This window comes from Toxotes jaculatrix, chromosome 16 (assembly GCF_017976425.1).
Source record: "Toxotes jaculatrix isolate fToxJac2 chromosome 16, fToxJac2.pri, whole genome shotgun sequence".
Taxonomy (NCBI): Eukaryota; Metazoa; Chordata; class Actinopteri; family Toxotidae; genus Toxotes; species Toxotes jaculatrix.
The window spans coordinates 7,252,906-7,280,359 of NC_054409.1; the positions used below are offsets into that span (position 1 = coordinate 7,252,906).

Sequence of the window (27,454 nt, forward strand, 5' to 3'; positions counted from 1 at the left end):
ATCCGCATGAAACAATAAATAAATAATATTATGGTATTTTATTTACATACTCACGGGAAAACATACAAAGAAATGGCAACAATAATGTATAATGGCAGCTGTCAAGAAATTCTTTCTGTACATCTTGTTATTTACAATTAAACAAAGTGTAAGTGGAATTTATGGGATCTATGTATACAAGTCTCTTAAAAATTATATAGATCAACTTTCTGTTAACTTATCAGTTACTCGGGACCATTTTCAATCTCCACCACAAATATAATTTAAATTTAAAAATGAAATGATGCCACACATACCTGAAGCTCAGTATTTAATATGTCAAAATAATAGAAGATTAAATGTCTTATCATTTTGACAACTATAAACACTTAAAGGACCTACCACTTCAAAAGCACCAGATGTTTAGTTTTGGTTTTATTGGCAATCATTTAGTAAGAGCAGATGTCTCATTTTGCAAAGAGTGAATACCAAATCTTGGAACCCGCCTCAGCTCTAACGTTTTCTTCCCTCTGTCTGTCTGATGCTATTTCTCTCCATTTTGATCACCAGGCCTTTGGATTTTCCAGTGGGCTGCGTGCTGCCAGGTTTCATAGGCTCCCAGAGTTCTTATCAGAGGATTGAACCTCATCTTCAGTGAGGGCTGATGGCTGCTGATACACCCCAAGGCTCATTCTGTCCCAGATTTTTACATTCCCTGAAAAAAAAAAAAAAAAAACATACACACACAAACCACTGTACAATTCTGTATGAGGAAGCCTCTCTGGCTGTCAGTATCGTTTTCTTGCAGTCACTTCCAAACACACTAACACACACGCCAATTCCAGATCTAAAGGCGGGAAAGCCGGCCTCTTATGAAATACAACTGTAGAAAATCATTATTTACAAGCTTAACAGCAGGATGCTGAATAGTGAAGATGACACCTAAAATCTAAATCTATCAGCTCTTATTATTTCACTTGACCACCAGTTCTATAACTGCTGGAAATTATAAAAGCTTTGAAAGAACAAAAATTAGAGTTGTTTTTATTCACCCATGGCAGGAAATGGTCAGATTGTGTTTGCAGTGATCCACACAGTTATTGATCAGTACAACACAGTAAAACATTCTACCGGAATTTATTGAAATCAACTAATCTTTTATCATCAATCAAATGTTTAGAACAAAGCCACCGCTGCACTGGTCAGGACATGTTGCTACTGCTAACTGTGAGACAATGAAATCCAGTCCTGTGACTTCCTGGTTGGCAACATGGTGACAACAAGTCTCTGGGAGACTCACTACACCAAGCCTACAATGTTAAGCTCCAGACAGTGATACTCACAACTCCCATACTTCTATAGCTCACATCACACCAACACCGCCCTGGCAAACTAGAAAGCATGCTGAATGTCTGTGGGTAAGTAATTTAATAAAGTGATTTATTGTCGGACATACGAATGTGACGCAGCTACCTGCTTGCTAACTAACAGTTGGGATTAGCTGTCACAAACAATATCAAATGAGGATAAAACCATTCTGGCCTCTTGGCTCTGTGAAATAAAACAAAACTAATGTTTTCCACACCTGTCAGGCAGAGACAGAGAAACCTTTGCATCTGTCTTCCTGCCTTTCAACTCTCTGTGGTGTCTCCACTGTTGGAAAGCCTCACAGACGTTAACACGGCTCTTCACTCTTGCCCGATCGTAGCACTTCGCTGTCTTTTTTCGTTCTTCTGAATCAGTGCCTCCATGTTTGCAGGTGCTGAGAGTCCAAGCTTTCAAACCCCTCTGTTCCCACACAAGTAAGCTCTGAAGGGACAGCACTATTACACACAGATTTAGGTTTTTGCACCAAAGCTCAACAACAGAGTGGCTTAAGCTACCCATAAGGACTCTTGGGCTGACAAGAGAGGCACTTGGTCTGTGGCTTCAGGGCTAAAATGGTCTGTGGAAACATCATGTTGAGATACTCTGGTTAAAAGTGGTTACAAGTGAAAAAGCTGCCTCATGCCACTGTGGCTATATGACTAATTAGTCTACATTGACAGCAAGCTTATTGGTTACCCCGAAACTCTAATCAAACATGGCAGATAGACATGCATGACATGCATGTTGACCTGTAAATGTTCTGGCAATTTTCCAGTGTTATTTGGGAACAGAAGAAGAGGAAGTTGGTTTTACATGTAAGCGAGTCTGACATGTTAGATTTCCAGAAATCTGCCACGACAAGGAAGAACCACACACAATTTCTTGAAGGCATTTGATTACGTAATGCAGAGCGGCTCACACCAGGGCGGCAGAGAGAAATGTTAAGGAAATGTCCAGCAGTGCAGCGAAACAGCAGCCTAACAGTTGGTTGTAATGGAGAAGAAAAAAAAACAACTGAACGACTGAGATTCATCCAGAACAGAAGGCGGAAAAACAAAGTATTTCAGCTACAGATGCGTTATAAAAACAGACCCCAGCAGAGCTTTATTTTTTAAATATTTTTTTCATTTTCATCCCATCGTGGAAAAATACTGCTCTGTATGTGAAAATCCAGCAGAGAAGTGACACTTATCAGACAGAAGACTGCACACAGCCTGCATATATCCACACTTCCAAACAGCTTCATCCTCATCTCACCAGGAAACTGTGGGGACTCTCACCACTGGACTGAAAACAGATCTATAATCACTCCAAGATCTGGGCTTCTATATCTCTCTGTGAAGGACAGCCGGTCCACTCTCCTTAGGATTATAATTTTCTCTACTTAACCCTCAGAGAGAGGGGAGGAGGTTCTGTTATGATTTAACGCACACCAGATTACTTACTTACTGACTAAAACCAGACAGAAGATGTGGATGGTTTGACCTTCCATGCTGTGAAATTTTCCCATTTACCTTAAAAAGAACTGACATCTATCAGTGATCAAAGGAAATGATGCAAATGTCAGAAATCACGGGTGAGTACATCGCCGTTTAATTGTATCACACTGTTCAGTGATCAGCTCGGAAATGTGCTGTGACCTGTCTGTGCTCTCACTGGACCTGAAGAGCTGTTCAGCACCACAGACAGCGACGCTCAGAGCTGGTCACACTCATCTGGAAACATCAGCTTCTCAGGTTGTTACTGACACACACAGTACATAAGAACCCATAGGATTTACTTTGACTGGTTATTTCTGCTGTGACATCCTACGTCCTTAAGAAACATTTGCCATTAGTGAACATAAACCTCCCCTGAACAGTGGGAAAAGCCTCTAAGGAAATGAAATCGTTTACGTGATGGGGTCATCGCTGTGGTGCAGAGTTCAGCAAGGTGACAGCTGAAAGGAAAAAAAGCTGTTCCTGAGCCTGCTGGTCCTGAAAACAAGAGTTCCTGTAGTATCTCCCAGAGGGGAGGAAGGGAAACAGTCTGTGACCAGGGTGAGATGATGCTGTGTACCCTCCACACACACCACTGGAAAGCCTTCATGGTGTGGAGTAGAGGACGGATGATGCACTGGGCAGTTTTTGCCACCTTCTGCTGTGCTTTTTGGTCCGTGACAGAGCAGTCGTCACACCCATACAGAATTAATGCCACTGAGCAGTCAGATTCCTCACCTGGTATTTAATAGCTGCTGTTTCCTGACACCTCTCCCTGCTCCCACTGTAGGGAAGCCCCTTTATTTTCACCTAATTCATATATTTCAACTCAGAGTATCTGTATTTAAATACCTTTAATAATACACAATTACCGGATGTATCGTGAACTGTAGCATGGCCTTTGTTACACGTGTATATGTTTAAAAGTCTGTTCTCTCTAAGCCTTAGTCTAGATGAACATGAACAGTAGTTTGGCATGAAATCTGAAAGCTTGTTCCAGTGGTTGCTTTCTGCTGTCTGGCCACAGGGGACAGTAATGAACCCATTATGTCTGTGCGCATCAGAATGAGGCGAAGAAGATGCTACACTCAAACTTAGTTGGGCAAGCTGCACAAAGATGAGATTAATGCTTTACTGTCACTGTTTTCTAACATCGTGTTTTGGCTTCACATGAGAAAAGGATTCAAAGATGAGCTGCCAGTGTGTCTTCACCTAAAATATCACCGATGTATATATATGTTTGTGTCCCAGTTCCAAACTACAGTACATACTAACTTTATACAGTATGTCCTACATACTGTCTATTATTGTTTACTGGTTTTGGACATAATATACAAAAACAAAGAAACAAACAAACATAGTGTGTGTGTGTGCGTGCGTGTGTGTTTGATGCTCAAACTTGTGACTTTGTCTTTACAGGACACCACACATGAAGCTGCAACTGTGAAGATCAGATAAGGAAATTTAAAATAAGGACAAAACAGCCAGAGGCTCTAAGTGATCTTTTATATATTTGTATTCAACTTATATTTCTGTAGAAAACAATCTATTTACATATACATACATTTACAGACATGTGGTTTTACAGTACATACAGCATTTACATATAAATATATATATATAACATTAAAGTCAGTGCTGTACAAACAGAATGTCAACATATTTGCAATTCAGAACAAAATAGTTTCCTTATGTAAATTTCTGATTTTGTCATGTTCAGTCTAACATGTTGCACCAGTAATGATGTGGTTTTATGTCATGGAGGTACAAAGTCTCTACAGGAGGCTGAAGATTTGTGAAATATATAAATATGCTGCTGCCCTGACCTAAAAGTTTGATCAGAGATAAACCATCCACAAGTATAGAATGTTAGGTGTTTAACATACAGTGGGCTGCTGTGTTTCTGGATAACTTTGGGAATGCATGTTAGTTGTTCACTGTCATCTGATTGTAACTGTAATGCTGTATGATTGATCCAGCTTAAATGAGATCCAAGTAGGGACTTGACTTGACTTAGGAACAACAACAGGTAAATGCATGAGACTTACAGATGCCCAGAATCATCTGTGTCATTTTGTGTCACAGCGCCCCTCTGTGGGGAAAACAGTTCACATCCACCTGGCTGCTTCATTATTTTTTATCATTTCACATCGTCCTGTTCACACCGACTTTTCACAGTTTGCATAAAGCAGCAGGAATGTTTCAAAAACAGAGCACAGGTCTGATTAATTAATTAATTTCTGGTCCATTATAGAATATTATTATTTTTATTTTTTAGAAAGGTTCATCTTTGTCATAAATAAAATCTGCCATTAATAAGTGACGTGTATTTACAGTAACTGATGTGTTCAGTATGCAGAAGAGAATTAGATCGCTTACTGTGTAAAGACTGAAGTGTAGTTTAGTCTTAAAGTTCAGCTAAATAATGTTCCATTTGCAGTGAGAATTTTAGAAAAGTTCCTGTCCTTTCTTTAACTTCAGGTCAAATATGATTTGTTTGTCGCCTGAACAGTAAGAGGTATGATCAGTTTTGTTTTGTTTTTTTTAATACTGTGAGTTTATCTCCATGTGTTGTTGACAAGGATCGATTTCAGCTGCAGAAATGCCCTGACTCCCCATTCCTCCGCTTTGGTTTTTGTTGTATTGTTTTTTTTTTTTTTCACTGTGCAGTTTCAGTTCAGTGTCTTTGTGAAGGGCTTCTGCAGGCACAGCGAGCCATGGTGAGGAAGAGGATGACTGTGGTAGTGTTCAATCAGAGCTGGCAGAGTGGGGAAAGTCACTTCACTGTCCACAAAAATTAATTGGTCCTGTCAAAACAAGCACAGTGAACACATTATGCCAAATCTTTACACAGAGATAGTTAGAATAGATAGATAATAGATACCAGTAGGTTTCCTACCTCTTCAAACAGTCGGTAGTTTCTGGCTTTGCCTATACTGACATCCCACACCACCAGCACCTGGATAACACACATCATTCATTTTATTTTAGTTATTAGATATCAGCTATTGGCAGCTTCAGTGTAAAAATTATGAAGTCAGTTTTCAAAGAAATTAACAATATTTAGACCTTGATGTAAATATCAGATAGCAGGTAAAGATAACACTTGATCAGCAGAGATTAAAGCATGAGATGAGATACTGTTTGTGATGTTAGTTTGCTTAGTATTGATATAAACATTATGTTGTCTTTCTGCAAGGATGCATCACAGTTGAAGTGAATGTCTTAATTGTTGTTTTTAATTCACTGACCACTGTGGCTTTTTCTTTTTTTCTTTTTTTTTTTACCTTGGAGGTTTTGGTCCCAGAGTTTCTGATGCCATACAGTCCGTCCTGTGGAGGGACGGGACCCTCTCTGAATAATCTGCAGGTACAAGCATCATCACAGATTGCAGGTTATCAATGGTTAGAGATGTACAAACAAATGCTATCATATACAAGCTGAATATTGTGTCAGATACAGCTGATAAAATGTATTTATATCTCCTCTATCAACATATTTCAAGAAGAAACTACATCATAAATAAGGGAAATAATAAAGACAATGTCAATAAAATAATTCAGTGAAATAGAGCTGAATGAGAAAGCTATTTTCTTTTTTGCCACTAGAGGTCAGCAACAGCTGCACAGCTGTGGCATGCTGAGGGGATATTTCAGCTTACAGCTCTATACTAAAACAAAAAAAACTAAATAAAAAAAAAGTGTGTCATACTTTTCAACAAAGCTGGTTTCAGTCGTGTCGATGAACACAGAGTCTGGCAGCTGCATCTGTGGATAGAAGCAACTGGTTAACCAAAATGTCAACAACTATATTTGCTATAACAGCAAATATCTGCATGAGAAATCCAAGTTTGTTAATAGAGTGAAAATATTAAGAGCTGCAGAAAAAAAGATGAATGTATAAATAATATAATAACCACGGTGGTGTCACACAAAGCCACAGAGAAAAAATAATTTCTTTTGTGAACATCTGACCACGGTTTCAAAGCAAAAATATATGTGGAACTCAGCTATCAAATTTCCCACGCTGTGTGTGTGACACTGAACTAACACTGAACACATGAACTCGCATTTTTGAGTTGCAGGTATCATCTAATGACCTAAAGTGTGTGTTAGTTTTTCCAGTTTCACTACCTTATTTTGAAATGAAATACCTAATTTTTGTATTTCTACAGTTGAGTCAAATCAGAAAGGGATTCAAGGTTTAGAGCTGTTCATCACAACAACAATACAGAACCAGGAATAAAGCCTGAAAGACAACGCTGATAAGCATGAAGGAGTGAGCAGTTTGCTCAGTCAAGAAGACAAAAATCAAACAGAGCATCAGTGGTTAGAACACACAGGAAAAGGGTGAAAGTACAGTTTAACTGAGCAGCAAAACTGGTCTGTGTTATCGTAAATTATCTAACCATCTTTACAGAGCAATTCAGCAGACTGTTGTGAAGGCCCACAGATCACTTCAGTCTCTCTTACATTCTCATAGTCATCATCAGATTCGTGTCCTCCTCCGTGTATGGCTGAGTCTCGTTTCCTCCTGAAGTCTGACAGCGTCTCGTCTCCTAATGAGCGGAAGCTTTGGCCTTCTGGAGATGCTCTTCTGGTGGGAAAACATGTCTTAGTGAGATTCACTTTTTTCTTTTTTCCAGACAACATGTTTCTGGCCCTTGAAAACGAATTTCAGGGAGTTTTTTTTCTTTAACTAAAAAGTACTGAATGTATAGAGATAAATCAGATTTTATCTAACTTCAAACAGTAGGATTCTTAAAAAGCTGAACTGCTTTTTGAAAGTATTTTCTGTTGATTCTTTTTGTGTGTGTGTGTGTTTGAGTCCAGCTTACTGAAGTGCTGTTCCAGGCTTGGCTGCAGGCAGTGGGGGTTTGAGAGCAAGTGGAGGAGGTTTGACTACTCCTGGCTTATTGTGTGGTACAGGTCTGAGTTGAGGAGAGAGCGGAGGGTGGACGGTGGACCCTCCAATATTTGCAGATTGAGGAATCGGTACAGTTAATTTGCGCAGGTTGCTTATCACCCCATGGTGGTTGTTGCCCTGCAACTGGCTCCCTCCAGCTTTAGGGGCGCAGTGTGTGGGACCATTTAGGACCATCCTTTTATCTAACTGGTCACAGATGGGCAGAGTGGCGGGTAATTGGACTGAAATGGACTGCGGAGGCCTCCAGTCTCTCTTGTCGCTCCCGGGCCCCCCAAAGGATGTTGCCCTGTTCTGAAAAGTTTTCTTTGGGTTGGGAGGAGGAGGAGGTGGAGGGGAGGGAGACAACGACTTTTGCAGGTGGGGAGCGAAGGGGAGAGGAGGAGGCGGGCCTTTGTTGGGGTCCTTCAGGATGGAGGGAGGGTGGGCAGAGGGCAGGGGTTTTTTGGGCAGCGGGGAGGCTGGGATTCTGTGTTGCGATGGGATAGGAGGAGGCGGTCCTTTGTGGAAACTTGAACTGGAGTCTTGACGGAGCTGTAACGCTGCCGGCACTGGGGGAGGAGGGTATGTGGGGGGTGGCCCCAAGGGTCGACCTGAAGAGGGAAGAAAAAGAGAAATCAGACCGGTTTCTTCATGTAAGTAAAGCTTATTTTTTGTTTCTTCACACATTTCCCTCTCAGATTTTAAATACTGTATACACACAGCAGATTTAAAGGATATGAATGATTTTATGTGATTATATAAATAAGGTTCCAGTTTTTTTTTAATCTTTCACTAAAAAATGTTCAGAGAATGTTTAAAAGTAGATCAGTTTTATGCCCACACACAACCAAAAGTGTTGTCTGTGTAACAGCTTTACAGAGAATGAGGCACTCTGGTGGTGAGGACCACATATCAACAAACAAATAAATATCAAATATTTTTATCTGCTGCTACATTTAGATGCTGTATTCTGTGATGTATTTCTCATCAGTTTCTATTTAATTTCAAGGCACTTCTGACTGTATGATTACAAAGGGACAGTGATCCTTTAGGGTGATGTGACCTTTGACCTCATTGTTAGGAGATTTGAAGTAAAGTTCATTCTGCTGCTGAATGGTAACCTCCTACATACACAGCACATCTAAATTGTGATGTGTGTGGTCCTTGGTATCACCTGTAGATGTTGGCGAACAGTCAGAGTCTGGCTTCAGATAGTCTTCCTCATCGTCATCATCATCCTCTTCAACATAATCTGTACACAGACGGCAGAGTTAAAACAGTTTAATAACACAAAATTATCACACATATGTTTTGTGTATGCCTTTATTAAGGTGGCCTTACCGTCCTCTGTGTTTTCACTGGTGTGTTTGATATCCAAAGGCTTCTCAATTGTGCCATAGAAACTGTCTGCATCTGAATCTGAGTCACTATGGCAACAAAGAAAATATTATCAGTGAAGGGACAACATGCAGTCAGCATCAATCAGTTTTAATGACTGTAAGTTCTGCTCGATGTAGGTAGGTAGGTAGATAGATAGATAGTTCTCATTCTAACATTAAAGGTGAATGAGGTCACACTGGTACAGGCATCTGGCTTTGAGAAAGGAGAAGTGTGTGTGTGTAATGGTAAAGAATGACACAAGCTTTTGGACGTAGTTAAACAGAGTTTGTTCATTGCATTGTTTCCAGTTAAATGGTGCTCAGGGTTTTGAATATAGTTCTGACACAACTAGTTTATATCTGAAAGATATTCTGTACACATAATATGATCCTTGGAGTCTACATTGTGCTGTGAAATATGATGTGATCTGTGCTGGGAAGTTACCTGGGGATGTGGGCCTCTTTCCGGTCGTTATAGTGATCTATCTCCCTCCGCAGGTATCGCATCCATTTCTGTAAGACCACAGAAACGGTATGTAGCATGTGAAATTTAAGTGTTTGTGGACTTTGAGACTTTCACAGTAGAGTCCAGAATCTTTTTAGTTCCCTACTGTGAATAGCTATTTAACAGAACCAAATGATACTCCGATCCAGAAATGATGCATACATTTAACAAGGTGTTTGCCATATTGGAGCAGACCTGGGCTACTGTAATTAACAATATGAGATGAACAAATTCTACACATGACATTGCATTGAAAAACATGCATATTTCATATTAATACTAAAATTCATTTTGTTTATACTAAAACTGATAGTGCGGTTGTTCTCACCCTTCTCTCGTCCTCGCTGGCTGCAGAAAAAAACCACGTCCTGTGTTTCTTACTGAAGTGGACGATCTTGAAAGGGAAAACATTACTGGACGTTGTCTCCTCTGCTGCTCTCATCACTCTGCAGAGGTGGATAAATGAGAGACAGGTAAGCCCCATTCACACATTCACTGTGAACTGAATCTTGAAAATCATTTTGCCCATGCCCACCTCTACATCCCTCTTTTAAATATAAAAGAACTTCAGCACTTATCATGGTCATCGTTTCCCAGTTCACTACCATATACTGTAACTTTAACAAGCTGCTTCAGCTTGAAAAAATAAAATGTTGCATGTAAACAAATCTCTCTAGGCAGTGTGAGAAAATTACGTGCTCGAGCTGCTGTGACACAGCTGCAGAGCAATCATCCTATAATTGCCGGTTCCACCTGTCCACATGACAAAGTGTAATTTGGGGGTTGCCCCCTGATGGTCAGGCCGGCACCTTGCATGGTAGCCTGGTGCCTACTGTGAATGCAGCCCATTTAAATGCTAACACACCCACAAAGCTTCAGGCTTTCGAGACAAGTGCTTGAAAGTCAGTTCAGTGTTTCTTCATACATCTGTTTATATAGTGGACATTCTTATACAGGCTTACAGTAATAACTGCTGTCATTCACAGGTTCTAACTAAACTATGACTGTAAAGTGTGCTCACAAACTTTACTGCTGATTGAGGACTCCCAGCAGCTGAAGAATTGCCACTGACCTGTTGTAGCCGTTCAGAGAGAATGCCCCCTGTGGTGCAGGAGAGGTACTGCTCTTAAAGTAGTACACACAGCCTTTGTGGATGATGATATACCTCAGTGGCCCTGAAAGACAGGTGATGGATATTAAGAATGTTTCCATACATCCGGCTTAAAAGTACACTTAACTGAGGTGGAAAAGTTGCTGGGTCGATAAAGACAATTTTGATAGGGATAAAAATATTCAGTATGATCAGATGTTCGTCTTGTCCTGTTAAATCTTTTTATTAGGAACTCACATTTCATGAGGCTGAACTGGCTGCCTCCCTTCTTGTGGAGGTATCCTGAAATGGAGACTCCTCCTGGCATGGTGAGGAGGTTCTGAGCCCCGATGGCTCGCATCGGTACTGGCCAGCACACCTCTGGAGATGACATGGTTCTACAGTAGAGTAGAGGAGAGGAGATGACATGTGACAGACAGTCTAACAGTGAAGATCCAGTTGTGCCATGGCCCTAACTATGTATCTGGTTCAACTAGTATTACTAGTCTTTCTAGTTATCAAAAAAAAAAAAAAGTTTTCAATATGATGTTCTGTGTGTGTAAGAGTGCAGACATGTCTACAGGCTCATCTCCATAACTTAAATCTCTCTTTAAAGCCTCCTGTACACTGCACCATATCAGGCTGTCCCACATGGAAGCGAACCGTGACCTTTGACTGTCAGTCCAAAATCCTCCACGAGACACATCTGCCAACAGCCAAGACCAAACTCAGTCTACATCAAAATTCTGCCTTCTGCTGTGATCCACAGAGAAAACAGTCATATCCACATGATCTGTGTCTCTCTCTCACATCTGATTCTGGTGAAGTCTGTATATTTTGAGAAGAGGCTGGAGGAGGAAAAGAGTACAAATTTTTTTCTTCAGTAAACCATCCTCTAACACCGTGTGTTTGACACCCAGGTGTTTCCTGCTCAGGTGTTGCCTACCTCCTCTTGAGAGTCCTGTTGATGCTCTGAAAAGCAGCGCTCTCCCTCAGCAGGCTGACTGTGGAGGCTAACACTGGCAGGAGGTCCATTACGGAGGAGCCAGACTGGAAACTCAGCCGACCGGACTCAAACCGTCTCAAACGTCCCCCTCTCTCTTTCCCTCTTTCGCCCTGCCTGGCTGGCTTTGTGGATTTCAATCTCCCTTCCTCTCTCTCACACATAAATACACTCAAACTGAGATAGTGCACTACTGAAAACGCATACACATATTTTCTACGTGAACACATGCACATCCAGTCCAGACAGGAAACACAAAATGTCCTGAGTCATTTTGCTGGGGTTCCTGTAGTATGTGAGAGAGAGAGCAGTGGTCAAAATAAACATCCCAAGAGAAGTTCTTCATCCCTTAATCTGTTTATGTGTTACTTCCAGTTTATCAAGAGCATCTACTGACCTCAAAGGGAGAGAGAGGGAGTGTGCGTGGGTGTGTGTCTGTGTGTGTGTGTGTGAAGCCCAGGAATGAAGGAGTCCGTGTTCAGTATGAGATGCGTTTGCCTTTAACTGAGATAAAAAAAACTGCAGAAATGGTAGTTTGTCTACTCATTGAACAAAACCGTATCCTCCACACCTGAGGTAAATATGTCCAGAGTGCCCTTTAAATGCAGTTACTTGAAGCTGGCATTAACACTCTTTTTCATGTAAAAGTCAATTTATTGCAAAGTCTCATGGCCTCAGTATGTCTCAAGCAAACTGTACAAACCAGAGGCAAAATGTTTACACCTGTTCCAAATGAAGGTGGGGTGAAAATCTTGCGGTCAAAGAGATCCCACGCTCCGGGGCAGTGTTTCCTCACAGGTATTGGGAATGGAAAAGCAAGTGGTTGACAAAGAAGTTTAACCCTCACCTGCTCTCAATGGTTTGTTTCGGAAAGTACAACAAATGAAAAGCTGTCATATGCAGCCCCCCTCGATTCCACTGCCGGAAAAGCGGTTTTCAGATGCCGCTAGAAGATCAGACAAGCTCTTTGTTTGAAGGATGTACTTCTCACGCTGTGAGGACAGTTGTATAATGGACTTTATCAAGTCTGAGAAGATCAGTCGAGGGACTCTGAGTAATCTCAGGGGGCCTGGAGAGTACTAACTCATCACAGAAGGCTTACATTACAGACAGGGAGGGTGGAGTTTGACAGACAAGGGCATTTTTTTCAGGCAGGGGGGGGTTTAAACGAAAAGACAAGCTCAAGTTGCATTATGGGAAGCGTAGGTGTTTTTAGAGCTCAATCCAGAGTTAAATTCATGATTGAATTTGAATTTTTACTTATTGAAGTTCTGAGGACTCAAAAGCTAAGAATCAGTACAAGAAATTGATGGTGTGGGATTTCTGTGGTCCAGCAGGCGTCCATATAATTTGCATCACCATCCTCACATGCTGCTCAACAATTTTAAACCAGAGCACCCTCTGAGCACTTCTGACTTTCACCTTCAGTTAAAATGTTAACAGCCTTTTGGCCAGAATGCACATTATCAGGTCAGGGATCAAGAATTAAAAAAAAAAAAAAAAAGAGGGAAGGAGGAAAATGGATTGCTGATAAAATGTGCAGGGGAAAACCCTGTCAGAAACACAATATATCACCAGGGTGGAGCCCCCCCCTCCTCCCCCCCTTCCCCGTGTGTGTGTGATATCATCGTAACTGACCTATCATGTGATTTGTTTTCCTGACTGTTCAGTGTAATGTTTACTGATAACCAGCCGACACACTGATAAACTGCGACCAGTCAGCAGTTAGCTAAACCTCATCTCAGTCTTTGTGAGGTCAAAGTTCACCAGCTGCTTATCATCCATTGGAGGATTTCCTGAAGTCCTAGTTTAGCTACATCAGTGTAGACACACAACTGGCAACATAGCAACTGACACTTAAGCCTACAGGGCTTAAGTTTGAAATTCAAATTCTAAATGTTTTCAGTGATTTCACTTCTATTGCTTTCAACTGCTTTTGTTTTAAACTCCAAAAGACGCTTCAAACCGCATCTCAAAAAACTGCATCTCCCGTTGATTGTTGTTGTAATCAAAGCTGTAACATTATGATGAAAAAGTATTTTACAAAAATAGTATAATTTTTCTGTAATATGTTCTGTTCTTGAAATCTTAATTCCCCCCCAAGACATTTTCTATCATGTGCAAAATGTCTTTTTCCATGAAAAATATACACAATTATGATGATAAAATATACATATTCATAGAAACCTAAATAACAACAGTGGAATGAATGCGAGTCTGTAGGTCTACCCAGTTTGCTCAAATAAATTCTGCCGTCAGATCCGTCAGAGTGAAAATGTTGAATGAAACTGTGAAATACAAACGACCTCTGTCAGCAGGGTTACAACATTTCCGAATATCAAGATGAGTTTCCTCTCGCAGCAACATGCAGCCACTGACATAAGAAAGCACCAAGTAAAACATCATACTAACACGTGGTTCTCACAACATGCATTTTCCCGTGAAAAGATCCCGTGAAAAACGTCATGAATAAAAAACATGACTGCTTGACAAAAAATTTTCCGAACTAATCTAAGAAATGACTCAAACTTTTGTGAATTCACTCTTACGTCGCATACTCTCCTTATTCCACGAAGTACAGTCTGGCTTGTTGAAGTTTATGTATAAAATGCATTGCAGCTATGAACCCTCTCACCCTAAAACTGGTCTCAGAGTTCTCCATCCTGAACCCTGCCCACGGTTGAAAGCCAGAGATGCTAATCGGAGAGCAGCTGTTTGACAGGAAGGGAAGCACAGGAGCTGCTTACATACCAGACTCGTTCAAACATATTTCCTCCCTGGACACACAAACACACATACATACATACACACATACATACACACGCACACACCAATATAAAACAATGTGATTTGAACTGTTGTTCATTTTTGAGATTGTGACTCCATGTTTTCAGGGCTTTACAGGTTACTGTTGAGTCCATTTTAATGAAAAGTGAGCTTTATGGTTGTAGAGCAGGCTGTCAAATCAACTACTGGTAAAATGAAACAAGATCAGAAAAACCTCAAAGCTGCAATCTGCCTCAGGCATGTTCAAAAAACACTGTGGGTGTTCGCTGTCTGCGCCTAAACTGTAAATGGAAGATTTATGAATGCAGATTACTGTAACCTCAAAATAGACCGACATGAGAACATTTTCTTTAGGGGGGATTTTTAAATATGTTCTGACATGGCATGGTGGTTCAGTGGTTAACACTGTCCTGCTGCCTCCCACAGTCCAAAAGCATGCATATTAGGTTAACTGGCGTCTCTAAATTGTCCATGGGTGTGAATGTGAGCGTGATAGAGTGGCAACCTGTCCAGGGTGTACCCCGCCTCTCGCACAAAGTGGGCTGGGATTGGCTCGATAAGTGGTCAAAAAAAAAAAAAAATGGATGGATAGATTTTGAGAAGACACCTAGAAAGCTGGTAAACTCCAAAAAACCCAACCTTAGTTGCTGACAACATGTTACAGAACCTGCAAGATGAGCATCTAAAAAAGCCTGTATTTGTTCTGAGAATGTAGATCCTCTGAGGAAAAGTTTGTAAATGTATTATCTGTGTGGGTTTAAAGGAAACTGAAACTGAAACTAGTGCAACAGTGCGATGGAAAACCCCTGATCAATCACATCACAGTATTCCTGTTCACACTTCTTCATTGCAACATGACTTCTTCATTGCAACATGACGGAGGCAGGGGAATCCTAGACATTTGCTTTACAAGCATTCAGTCTTACTGTAAGAATCAGGACACGTATTTTGTTGATGTGTCCTAATAAAAAAAATCACAGCGAGGTTAAAGTTCTGACCTTCGGCTTGAATTTGACTGTGTTTACATCCATATTAGGTGAACACTGACGCCTTGTTACTCACAGCCCAGTATTATAGAACAGAATGTAACTGTAGAGATTCACATTAACTTTAAACTGGAATAAATCTATTACACTCAATGTTGGTGTGAGATCCAGTGACACAGCAGAATCCTCCCTGCTGTTGATCTGCCAGGCCTGGACTGCAGTGACTCTCAGGGCAAAGAAAGTCTACAAAACACTTGCTGCTGCTGACAGTGCACATAGCTGCAAGCGGATGAGGCTGAAAAGAGTCCTGCACCGTCTGCACTGTTTGACCAACATGAATGTGAAAACCCTCAAATTCAAGCTGAAGAACTGCACTTCCTCATACTGATTATTTCACGGTGTGTGTGTATGCAGACGTCTATCTTTGGTTGGAATGTAATTTTTAAAGACAGTGGTTGCATATAGATATATCGTGATACACAATTGTAATGTTTCGTTTGGGTTTACACACAAAACGGTGCAGTGAAGGGAGCCACTAAAAGACTCTGCAGACTTTCTTTAACAAGCTCCATATGTCAGAGGGTTATGGTAGCCTGTGTGTAAGCCTGAAAGGCAAAACCCTGGGCAAAAAAAAAATTAAAAAATAAAATCTACCTAAGACTTCCTGCTGCTCACAGAGCTTATTGCTGCAAGTGCACGGAAGCCACTGAATGACCTAGATGCATCTAGTGGACCTAAACTCAGAGAAAGACTGTAACATCACCATGGACAATACAATGTGAATACTGAAGAACACAGACCCAAGTCTGTCATGTGGTTTGTAGAGATGACTTTATTACACAGATGGCCTCTTTAGAAACCATGAGGTCATGGGATTTTTTTAGTCTTATTTTTTTCCCATCAAATACCATGTAACGTCTTCATCAGCGGATGAAGACGTTACGTGGGATATGGCTGAAAGCTCTTAAAAAGCTTTTAAGTGGATATCATGGGAAATCCCAGCTGTCTAAGGTTGTTCCACACATTTGTTGTATTGTTTTGTTCTGCATTGTTTTCTCGGGGGGTAACTGTTTTCCTAATCCACAGCCTCATTTCAGATTTAATTGTGTGCATGTCACAGAGCAAGCACCTGTGATGATGTGCCACAGATTTCAACAGCTGCCAGGTGTCAGCTACATAAGTTTGTGTTTGTGTGGCTAACCAGAGCCTTTGACATGCAGCGAGCAAAATGTGTGTTTTAGGTTCGTATGTGATCATCAAGCCCCCCCACTGCCTCCCCAGGAAATACGCATCACCCCGAGCAGATGCATAGGTTAAAGGTAAACCGCTGTCCCAGCTGCAGCAGATGCAGAGACATGTCCGACGGTCCCAGGAAACAGATACTTTCATATAGAACTGCATTTTTACAGCACGCTTCCTGTCCCCCCACCCCCATGCCCCCCCACCACCACCACCAGTGACCAACCACAACAGTTCCTCTACTGGTTCAGCTTCGCATTATTATTACAACTTTGAAATGCTGGTGTGAACACATGAATCAAAACTGGGGGCCTGAACGCGTGCTGCTGTGTTTCCTCTTCCAGTGTGATTCATTTGTCCAGATGAATGATTAACAAGGAGTTTAAATTTTCATGTTACTGAAATGACCCTTGCACCTGGGGGGAGGGGATATGGACTGCAAAGATCAGAAGCATTTTGGACACACTACGTCCAGAGTCAACCTCCGGTACCCACATTCCAGCACAGCACTTGAGGTGACAGCTGATGCTGTTACAGATGACCTCAGCCTGTGGTGATGACTTAGATTACTCATAGGATATGGACTAGTCAGGTTGTCAAAGGCTCATTTGTCACAGCAATATTGTGGAAGGATCAACATGAAATTACATCTTTGATGTGCTAGAAATGATTTTCTGTGTTGCCATAAATTTGGATTTGGTGTGGGAATACCCTCAGTTTGTATGGGTGTCTGGGGCTGGAGGTTTCCTCTGATTGGTGGAACCTTCCTGTGTGAGATGTATACACGTACGCTATGGTGCTGGTGCTATTTGACTAAATGAATTCTCCCTGAAGAAGGGCCAAGAACCACTAATAAAGTCAGTACAAGTAGCCATCACTGTGTGGGACTTTCCTTCCTTCTCAATACACAAAACAGAACAGAAACAAACGGTCAGATTTTAGTTGACACATTTAAACACACACACCTGCAGCATGGCTCTCATAGAAAGTTGAAATAGTAAAACCAGGTCCTCTTTTTCTACCTGTGGCTTCTCCTATGCATCATCACTAAGTTCCTGCGTCCAAATATGGCAGTGCCACTTCACAGGAAGTGTACCGCTGTCAGACTTCTATAGCGGCCGCAGGCAGGAGTCCTCCAAATAATGCACGTACACTTTGCCAATCTTACACTGTGACTTTTCAGAGATTAAAAATCATTGTGTGGATGTGTTTCCTCTCTGAAGAGAAAAAAACCCCACAACGATAAGAGAAAACACAGTGAGTTACAGAGAGAGATAAGGAGGCAGCCAGAGGAGAGATTCTGTTCTGGCTACATGCCCACCCTCCTCCTCCTCCTCCTCCCTCTCCTTGACACACGGCTGAAAATGAGAACACGTTTCCTGTAAATACAGCCTTTTCTCTTCTCTGCGCCTGACACAAACAAACCCTGCGGAGGAATTACCGTAGCAACAGCTGACACCCGATGTGATTGGGTTAGGGTTAGCACTTATCTTATCTCCACTGGAAAATAAACTGCATTTGTGTCTGAAGAGAGAAACCACCAAACAGATGTGATTTGTTTCTGATGTCTGCACCAGGCTTTCTTCAGGGCGGAGTGGAAAATAACCAAAACCTGACCAAACCAACCCCCATTTGTACATGACTCTATGACTCGGTCCCATAGCATTCTCAACACTACATACACGACTTCCACAAATGACCATGACCGGTTCACAGTCTTAATCACGCGTTTATCATTGTAATCACGCTGACAAAGATCTATGTGGTGGTTTAAGTTGGAGGACTCGTTTACTACTACACTGACTTTATCTGATTAACAGTTTTGATCTTTAGTTTGAATATATGTCACAAAAAAAAAATTCAAAAATGAGTGAAAAATTTACACTTTCTCTCAGATTTACCTTGTGACCCTTTAGAAGGGACCCATTCCCCAGGTTGGGAACCACTGGATTAAACTGCAGTAAAACAAGCTCCACCTTGACAAGCTACAACAGTAAAATGCAACTTACACACTGTTGCGTTGGTATAAACTATCTAATACTGTAACAATATGCCAGTCAAATGAGACATTTTACTGAGCAACAAGCGCCTTTACTTTGATACTTTAAGCATGTTCAGCTGCTCGTCCTTGTGCAATCTACTTCAGTTTGAGTTTGAATGCAGAACTTGTGTATGTCATAGAGTATTTTTACATTGTTATGGTTTTATGTTTAATTTTAACTTAAGTAAACCATCTGAGAATGTCCACCACTGCCCTGCTGCTCGTATCTCAGACATGTGCTCACATCATGAAGAGTTTAAGTGTCATAAAACTGGACATAGGACATGATGCACTGCGCAACCTACTTGTTTGTGTGTGTGCGTGTGTGTGTGTTAGAATGATTTTCGCAGTGTTACATCATATTCAGCCTCTGTGATCAGGCCCCATTCAGTGCATAGCACACAGCTTTTATTATGACTTCCCGTTTTTTTTGTGTTTGTGTTGCTTTGCTCCATTCTGCTTTTTCCTGTGCTACAGTATCAAAGGTGTTTATTTAACCCTGTACTTTTGGAACTCATAACACCGAACTGTTCTCCTAATTACATTTTTTGTTAGGGACAAAGGTTGATTCACATTAAGCTGACTTTACTTTATGTTGTTGGTTTTTCTCTGCAGCTTCTGAACAGCTTTTGACTGCATAGAGATGGAGTGAGCGTTGAAAGTACAGTACATGTCACTGCTCCTGCAGCGTGTGTGTGGCTCTTCGGCCTGCTTGAAATAGACAAGTTCCACATCTGGCGAAAGCTGTCAAATGTACCGAGAGCAAATGCGTACGTGTTTGCTTCTGACTTCCTGACTTCCCAAGAAGTTTAACTTGTTCTCAATACAACATACTGAGATGTGCTACAATACACATGGAGGCCACCAAATGAACAATTTGGGGTAACAGCATCAGCAACAACAAACAACTTTCGCTATCCAGTTAACAGACAAAGATAAAGTTACGTGAATCCCTCAGTTGCTTCACTCAGCTCTTGTAATGGGGAGGAAACTTTACCAAATCAAACAATAACCGATACAGATGATGTAAACCTCCTTCAAAGTGGTTTTGCAAAGGACACCTTACACCCAAGAAAAACAACCTCTAAACCGCCAGTTATCCGAAACCAGATAAAGACAGAAACCAACCTAAGCAACATTCCTTTACTCCCATAAGTCTTAGAACTGCTTTCCTAACCAAAGAAGGTATTTGGGAATACATTCATTTAATAAGTAATAAAAAAAAGTGGACCTAAAGAAATAAGACAAAAGCCAGCAAATGAAGTGAACAACAAAAGGCATGCTGGGCTCAACAGAATGAAAACATGAGTTCAAACTTACATGACATCCCTCTGTTCCCGAAAGCACATCCTGACGCTGAGCTTGGAGTTCTGCACTAATGACTTCTTCCTCATGGATGGAGCGGACATGTCGGTGGACATGACACCAGCACAGCACAATATACCAGCATACTTTTTAACCGCGTGGAACGACGGAGGACGGATGTACGGTCGGATGGACCGAGGGTGGAATGGATCAAATCACAGATTTGAAACTAGAGAAGTGGTGAGATGTGGAAGAACAGAATGAGAATACAGATGAATGAAAGAAAAGAATGAAGGAGATTAGTGGAGAACAGGAATGTAATTTAAAGAAGCCGATCGAACAATCAGTCTTGTTGATTAGAAAGTCTGTTGGTGGTCTGTGCCTCTGATACTCCGCAAGTTATTTCCTGAAGGGGGCCTCCGTCTCCAGCCCCACCCTCTCATTGGTTGACTGGCTGCAGTATGTTCCTTCCTGCTTCCTCAGAGCTAGTGTGTGATTGGCTGCCGGATGCAACCCACACCATTACACACACACATCTCTCACACACTTGGACAGACAGGACCTGAAAAAGAGGTTGGGGGACTTTCCATCCCTCAAGGCTGGAACAATACAGAGGTCAAGAGTGCCCAAATACACACAAGCGCACACACACTCACATATATATTACACGCTTATGTTTATGAATACGATCTGAAACAGAGCTGTTCCTGTGTGAGACTGCAGGTGAGCCCTTGTGTTACTTTCTAAAGTGTGAAATTGTGCTGCAAGTGACATCAACTGTCTACCAACCTACCTTCCCTGTGACCTGTTGTCTACTCCTTAAATATCTTGTATTTATCTTGTAGACCAAATAAACATCTTCCTATACAGATTAAATACCTTCTGTAGAGGTGTGAAGCGGAAGGAATAATTGATATGTGAAGTATTTTTCACCCAACTGTAAATCCCTGCTTGAACGATTTTATTATTTTAATGATTGCCTCAGCCTGGATTACCTTCAATAACAACTTTATTTATAAAAATGTATTTCTGGTCACCACCTGTGGATGGTCACTACGGTTTGGTTAAGAAAAGACTGTCGTTATGGCAAATAACTGGATGTAAACTCTGATTTCCTGAATGAAAGTCAGATTCACTACACATCCATCCACCACCCTGAGCTACATACACCCTTACTCTCTGAACTGAACGTTGGCATTGGACGTAAATCATGGGCATCATCAACACAGAAACACAGGAGGTCCCCGGACGTGGATGCATTTTGCATCAGCTCTGATTGAAAAGGTTTTGTCCTCAGAGATGGATATCATATGGTGTGACGCTATATTGTGATATTTGAATATTTATTTGGGGACCCTTAATAAATCAAATGGTTTTTTTTTTTTGGCTTTAACATTTCAGTTCCCTTTCTCAGCGTCTTTCAGTGTGATGCAGCTTACCAAAAAAAAAAAAAAAAAAAGCCGAAGATAAATGACATTTAAATTGACGTTACCATGTTGCAGTGGGTATGCTGTGGGGATGCTAACATGAAGCCACAAGAGCTAAGTGCATGAAACCATATGGTGCGACACTACATCATTTTGTGTGACAGGTTTTGTTCTGTGGTTTTCTTGTCACGTCAAACGATCCATTGTCACGCTGTATGATAAAAACTTTCTTACACACAGATTAATCATTCATTTGAGCGAGCAATTTATTCTTGTATTTTTTGTATACTAATTATTAACTAATTATTTCTTAAAATATTTCTTTGAATAATCTCGAGATTTGTTTGTCAGAATTGATCCATTATTTTGAAAGACAAAATACACAATCATTTGTGTGATGATTAAGAAAAATCCCAATAATCCAATAATATGCACAGGGAAATGCCAGATCTCAGGATAGTAATGTCATGTCATGTCATCATCTGCTGCTTATCTGGGTCCAGGCGCAGGTCGCAGGGGCGACTGCCGCCCAGTCCACAACGCAACTTTTTACACACCACGTCAAAGGGTGGGTAGAACAACGGTTTCACACCTAACCCCTAACAGACTGTCCATGTGAAGACAAAAACAAATTTGGTTTCCATTCATAAATTTGACATTTTACTTACTATAAATGATGCATTTTTTTTTTAATCAAATCATCATCACTTCTGCATTGTATAGTGTGAGCTGACCTGTGTTACAAATTACCATAAACAACACAGTAGCTCACTAGTCTAATTCTGGTTGCGAGACCTCTAACCACTGTCCCCAGCATCTAAAACAGCAACGTGTTAAAGGCAGGAACACTAAAGTTAAATTATAATTCCATTTTAGATTAAAGGTGAACAGAGACTGTATCAGTTCCGGTCCTCTGTTTAAGCTTAACACTTAACAGAGATTACCATGGGTGTAGGCAGTCACCACGCTACTACAGAAGTCCAGTGTGGAGGAAGCAAAGAAAAAGCAGTTGTATGATCATCGGTCTGAAAACAGAAAATGTAGTCCCAGAGGGTTTTACAACCTGTATCTATTGTTATTGTCTGTAGTGTGAGTCAGTGATGTCAACTGTATGATTATAAGGGTGACCCTGCGGCTGGAGTGAGTCAATCAATCAGTCAGTTATTCTTCCAAGAATTGGACTTTGAACTTATTGGTTAAATTATTCCACCTCTGTAAAAGAAGCGTTGGCCCACAACTGAAGATTACATCCTTTTGATGTGTGTCAAGTGTGGAGTGGTAATCATCCAAATCAAAAGGAGGAAATGACGGAACCCCACCTGACAATTTATGACATGGACACTGCCCCTTCAAACCTTACATCCTTGTTAATTACACAGGTATAAACAATTGGATTAAGCGAATAACATGAAAGTCACAAAGACCTTAATCGATGATGTGTTACTGCAAAGACTGGCAAGTCTGCTGATTAACCACAAAAAACACCATGGAAGCTCTGCATCACTTCTGACCAAACTAATGTGATATTCCTTTTACTGAAGGTTATTGGTTCCTTGTTCACTGAATCATCCACCCAGTCAAAAACCACCAACCCTTAGTTTGTCATGAGGCAACACAACCAGAATGAGTCAAAGCAAAACGCTTTCTGGTTCTGTTTTTGACCCAACCATAGCAGACTCAGCTCAGTTTCCAAACATCAGGTTGATGCAAACTCATTTTCTAATCAGTGACTAATGCTTTCTATCACCAACGTAGGGAAGATCTGAAATCAGTAACAAGCGGCTGTGAGGTCAGTGGTGGTGCAGTAAATGCTCGTCGAGCATCTCAAACCACTGACAACAGTGCACTCAGAACTCATTAGCCTTCGTGAGTCATTCAGAGGTTATTGTGATTTTGGATTTGTCCTACAACAGAAACGGAAAAAATGAACTCATTGTCAACACCTGCATTGTTGTACAGCCAACACTGAAGCTCAGAGTGACAGCTGAGGGTAGCTTCATTGACTGACAGGAAGCAGCTTCTCTTTGTCTTTGCCTCTTTTGATCCTACTCTCTTTTTTTTTTCCTTTTTGCTATGTTTCCCACTTTCTCTTTACTCCTCTCTTTCCTTACTTGTATGTCTTGTATTACGATCACACACTATATATTTTTTTGTCTGTTTAAAACAGGATGTTAAAGTGTTAGTGTTAGTTCTCATCAACAAAGTCAATAAAAAAAAAGCCATGAAAGGGCTGAAAAAATATCCCCACGCTACTGTAACCCCAAAGTTACCACCAGCATAGTTTAGCATGTCTCAGAGCAGATATGTGGAAAGTGAATCCATACATTCCTAAATATAAACCTGCATGCTTTTAACTTCCACACTAGAGTGACAGATGCAGCACTGACACCTCAGAGGTCTGGGTGATGTGGGTGAAATCATGGTCAAAAGAGAATATTTTTTGAAATCCATAAAAAGCATCAAAATGTACCAAATCGTACCAAATCTCAGTGCTGAAATTTGTAGAAGGATTTTAAAATCATACAGTCACAATATGAAGCTGCAGAAAGTTGGTAAAAATTAAAGCATTACCCTCCAACACACAGGAGCTTTAGGAGTGTAGCTTTTCTCTAGTTGTTTACATGAATGCGTCCATTAAAACTCTGTACATTTAAACTTACTCTAGCTCTGCTCAAACACTCATAGTTCTCACCTTCCCTTAGCACATTTCTTGCTAATCCCACAGCTGTTTACGTGCTGTTAAAATCTGACAGATAACTATCAGCAAGTGCCGGCTTCTCTCTCTCTTTCCTGCCCTCTCTCGGTGTGTCTTATGTTGTTCCTCTGCCTTCTTTATTGATGATGGCACATGTAATAAATGTAGTTTATTTGCCGTGATGGATGCGAGGTTCAGCGAATTGGAAGTGTGACTCTGCACCATGGAAACCCAGTCTCCAGAAACCCAGCTGTAGTTACCCAGCCCACAGCTTCCAGTGCAAGTACAACACTAACACAACCAGCCAGTTCTATTTGTTATTGTGCATCTCAGATTTTTTTTTAATCTAAATTCTGAGTTTTTATAAAGTTTATAAAGTACAGATAAAGTAACTAGGCTGCTTGAGGAAGTTTTACCTTTAGTTAGCACATCTTTATAGATATGATCAGTTTCTACATAACAACAGTCTGAGACAGCACTGCTGAAAGTTACAAATGATCCTCTGATTGCATCGGACAAAGGACTCGTCTCTGTACTTCTCTTATTAGATCTTAGTGCTGCATTTGACTCCATTGATCATTACATCCTATTACACAGACTGGAGCATTTAATTGGCATGAACTGAAATGCTGAACTGCACTTAGCTGGTTCAAGTCCTAGTCATCAGATCGATTTCAGTTTAAAAGGAATCCTCCACACACAACACAACAGAAACATAAGAAAACATGTCTGTCCTGTGTTAGCTTCTCTGCATTTTATCTAGAATAGAATTTAAGATTCTGCTCCTCACCTACAAAGCCTTTAATGGTCCAACGCCATCATCTATTAAAGTAGTCATAGTACCCTACTACCCCACTAGAACACTGTGCTCCTAGAGCGCAGGCTTACTTGTGTTTCCTGGGCTCCAAAACAGAATGGGAAGCAGATCCTTCAGTTATCAGGCTCCTCTCCTGTGGAACCATCTATCAGTTTGGGTCCCGGGAGGACACACACCCTCTCCACGTTTAAGAGTAGGCTTAAAACTTGTCTTTTTCATTAAGCTTATAGTTGGGGCTGGCTCAGGCGTGTCTAAGTCATCCCCTAGGTATACAGCTATAGGCCTAGACTGCTGGGGGACTTCCTATGATGCAGCGAGCACCTCTCTCCTCCTTTCCATCTCCATCTGTGTACGTAACATCAAGTCTTGTTCGTAACTTCTTCAAACTGTCCCGCAGTTTTGTGCTGTCTCATCTCTCTTCCTGTTGCTTTCTGCAGGTATTTTTGCCTCCAGAGCTGCAGAGTCTGGATCTGTGATTGCAAAATACCTACTGCTCCGATCCTGCTCTACACCCACTGCTACAATCATTATCAGTACCACTATTATTATTACATTATTATTATCTCAATGTGGAACTTGCATGTATGTTCTCTTTTCTTTTGATTGCTCTTTTTTTTTTTTCTCAACCCAACCGACCGAGGCAGGCGGCTCGAGGTTTCTTCCTGTTAAAAGGAAGTTTTTCCTCACCACCGTCACCAAGTGCTTCCTCCTGGGAAACGTTGGGTTTCTGTAAATAACATTATGAGGCATGCAGTCTGGTCCTGCTGTGTGTGCAAAATGCCCTGAGTTCACTTCTGTCATGATCTGGTAAATAAAAATACATAAAATTCACTTGAATTAAAACCAACAGAAAGCAACATACTGCATGAACTGCAACAAGATACAAACTGAGATAGAAAATGACTTGTGTATCTGTAGAGAGCTGCACTTGCTGTGTTGCAGCTCTGTGTCTTTGTGACTAAGAAAACCTAACTTCCTTGCAGCCGTCTTTCAACATATCCTGTGAAAAAGCCAAACGGCCCATAAAGTACACATTTTGACCAAAAAAAAAACCTGTTGTTAAATTTGAATTAAACTTACCCATGGAGCGCTGTGTCAGCTTGTAGCTCCTCCGTCTGTGTCATCGGGAGTCTGAGCCCTGCTGAGCTCCACTTCAGCCCAAGTTCACTTCCTGGCTTGGCGATTCAGAGCTACTGTATAAAGTGTCATGACACCCTCCCTTCAACCACAAGAGAAACTGGCTGCAGCGCTCACACACAGACAGGCAGACACACAAACCAGTAAGCCAGCATAAAACCAACACACATGGTTTCACTTACTGGCATAAAAGCACTCCTCAGCAGTAGTAACTACTTTATAGCGTTATATTAACCCTAATTTGCGAGATATTGGTAGTTTGAGTTCCTTGAATCCATAGCAGAAATTACAACACTATGTACACATACACTTATCATGTTTCACTGGCTGTATGACTGCAGTTAGAACTGCATGAATAACTTCCACTTTACAGTGTGGAGGGATTATTCTTCAGCAAATGCACCTACACACTAGTTAACTGGAAGCCTGCTGCTATATAAGATGGATAGCCCTGAGTGTGGCGACTTGAAAAAGCATCAGTGCGAAAAAAAAAAAAAATGACATAGATATTTTTTGGTTTCATAGTGCAGGTATTAACGCAATCAGAACCTAAGCTGCAGGTGTTATGGAGGGGCCCCTGTTCACCAGGGGCCGCTTTCAGCATTGTAAAATCATCTCGCCAGTTTCATCTCCTGTCTTGTCAACCATTTTGTTTGTGTAAAAGGCAGACGGCACATCTTGTAGCATTTATAGGTATAGTCTTTGTCACTCTACAATCTGAACCACAGTCATTTGACAGGAAGAGTGAATTTACTGTGGCTTTCCTTTGCCAGTACACAGGCAGTAATCACACTGTCTCTGTAGGGAGCTACAGTGAATTCTCTCCCCTGCCGCAGCTCATCTGCCTGCGGCGTCTGTGTAGTCTGGGCTTTGTGCTGGTTTGGAGAACTTGGAACTCTTTGCCACAAGATTAAACAATCCCTCAGCTAAAACCAAGGGTTTGACACACCCCGTCTTTGTGCTGAGATTTCAACAAGAATATCCTCCTTTGAAGTAGAGCTGGTGTAATGTAGGCACAGACTGAAACCTTTTAACACTGACTTAATCTCATATTTAACTCTAGAGCTCTCTCACACACTTTCTTTCCATTACAAAGACAAACTTAGAATTGCTGACTGTTCCGAAACTAAAATGAGAGCTTTAAATAACTTAACTTGGATGTGCTAACATGAGGCGGTACATGTACTGTCAGGCATTTGCTGGGTCTAAACCTCTACCCTTCTGCAGCTGCTATTTAACAGAAAGCCAGAATCTTTTACAGAAAACTATGTACACGCCCATGCAGCACAGTCACCACAACTGTTTCCAAAAAG

The 27,454-nt window shown here is 41.2% G+C and overlaps 1 protein-coding gene across 5 annotated transcripts; it reads right to left on the reverse strand.

Annotated features, from left to right (window-relative positions):
* Positions 1-4,317: 4,317 nt before the first annotated feature.
* On the reverse strand, positions 4,318-26,180 carry sh3bp2 (SH3-domain binding protein 2). 5 transcript variants are annotated; one of them, XM_041058522.1, is made up of 13 exons: positions 26,085-26,180; positions 10,963-11,102; positions 10,687-10,789; positions 9,943-10,060; positions 9,555-9,622; positions 9,072-9,157; positions 8,905-8,982; positions 7,663-8,341; positions 7,298-7,421; positions 6,537-6,592; positions 6,113-6,188; positions 5,725-5,784; positions 4,318-5,632 (listed from the first exon to the last, which is right to left on the reverse strand). In XM_041058522.1, the coding sequence occupies exons 1-13, from the start codon at positions 26,126-26,128 to the stop codon at positions 5,498-5,500; spliced, it is 1,767 nt and encodes a 588-aa protein (XP_040914456.1). In that variant the 5' UTR covers positions 26,129-26,180; the 3' UTR covers positions 4,318-5,497. The 5 variants fall into 5 exon arrangements, with proteins under 5 accessions (XP_040914456.1, XP_040914455.1, XP_040914454.1 ...); XM_041058521.1 differs by lacking the exon at positions 26,085-26,180 and adding an exon at positions 25,076-25,183; XM_041058520.1 differs by lacking the exon at positions 26,085-26,180 and adding an exon at positions 20,081-20,485.
* Between the last annotated feature and the right edge of the window lie 1,274 nt (positions 26,181-27,454).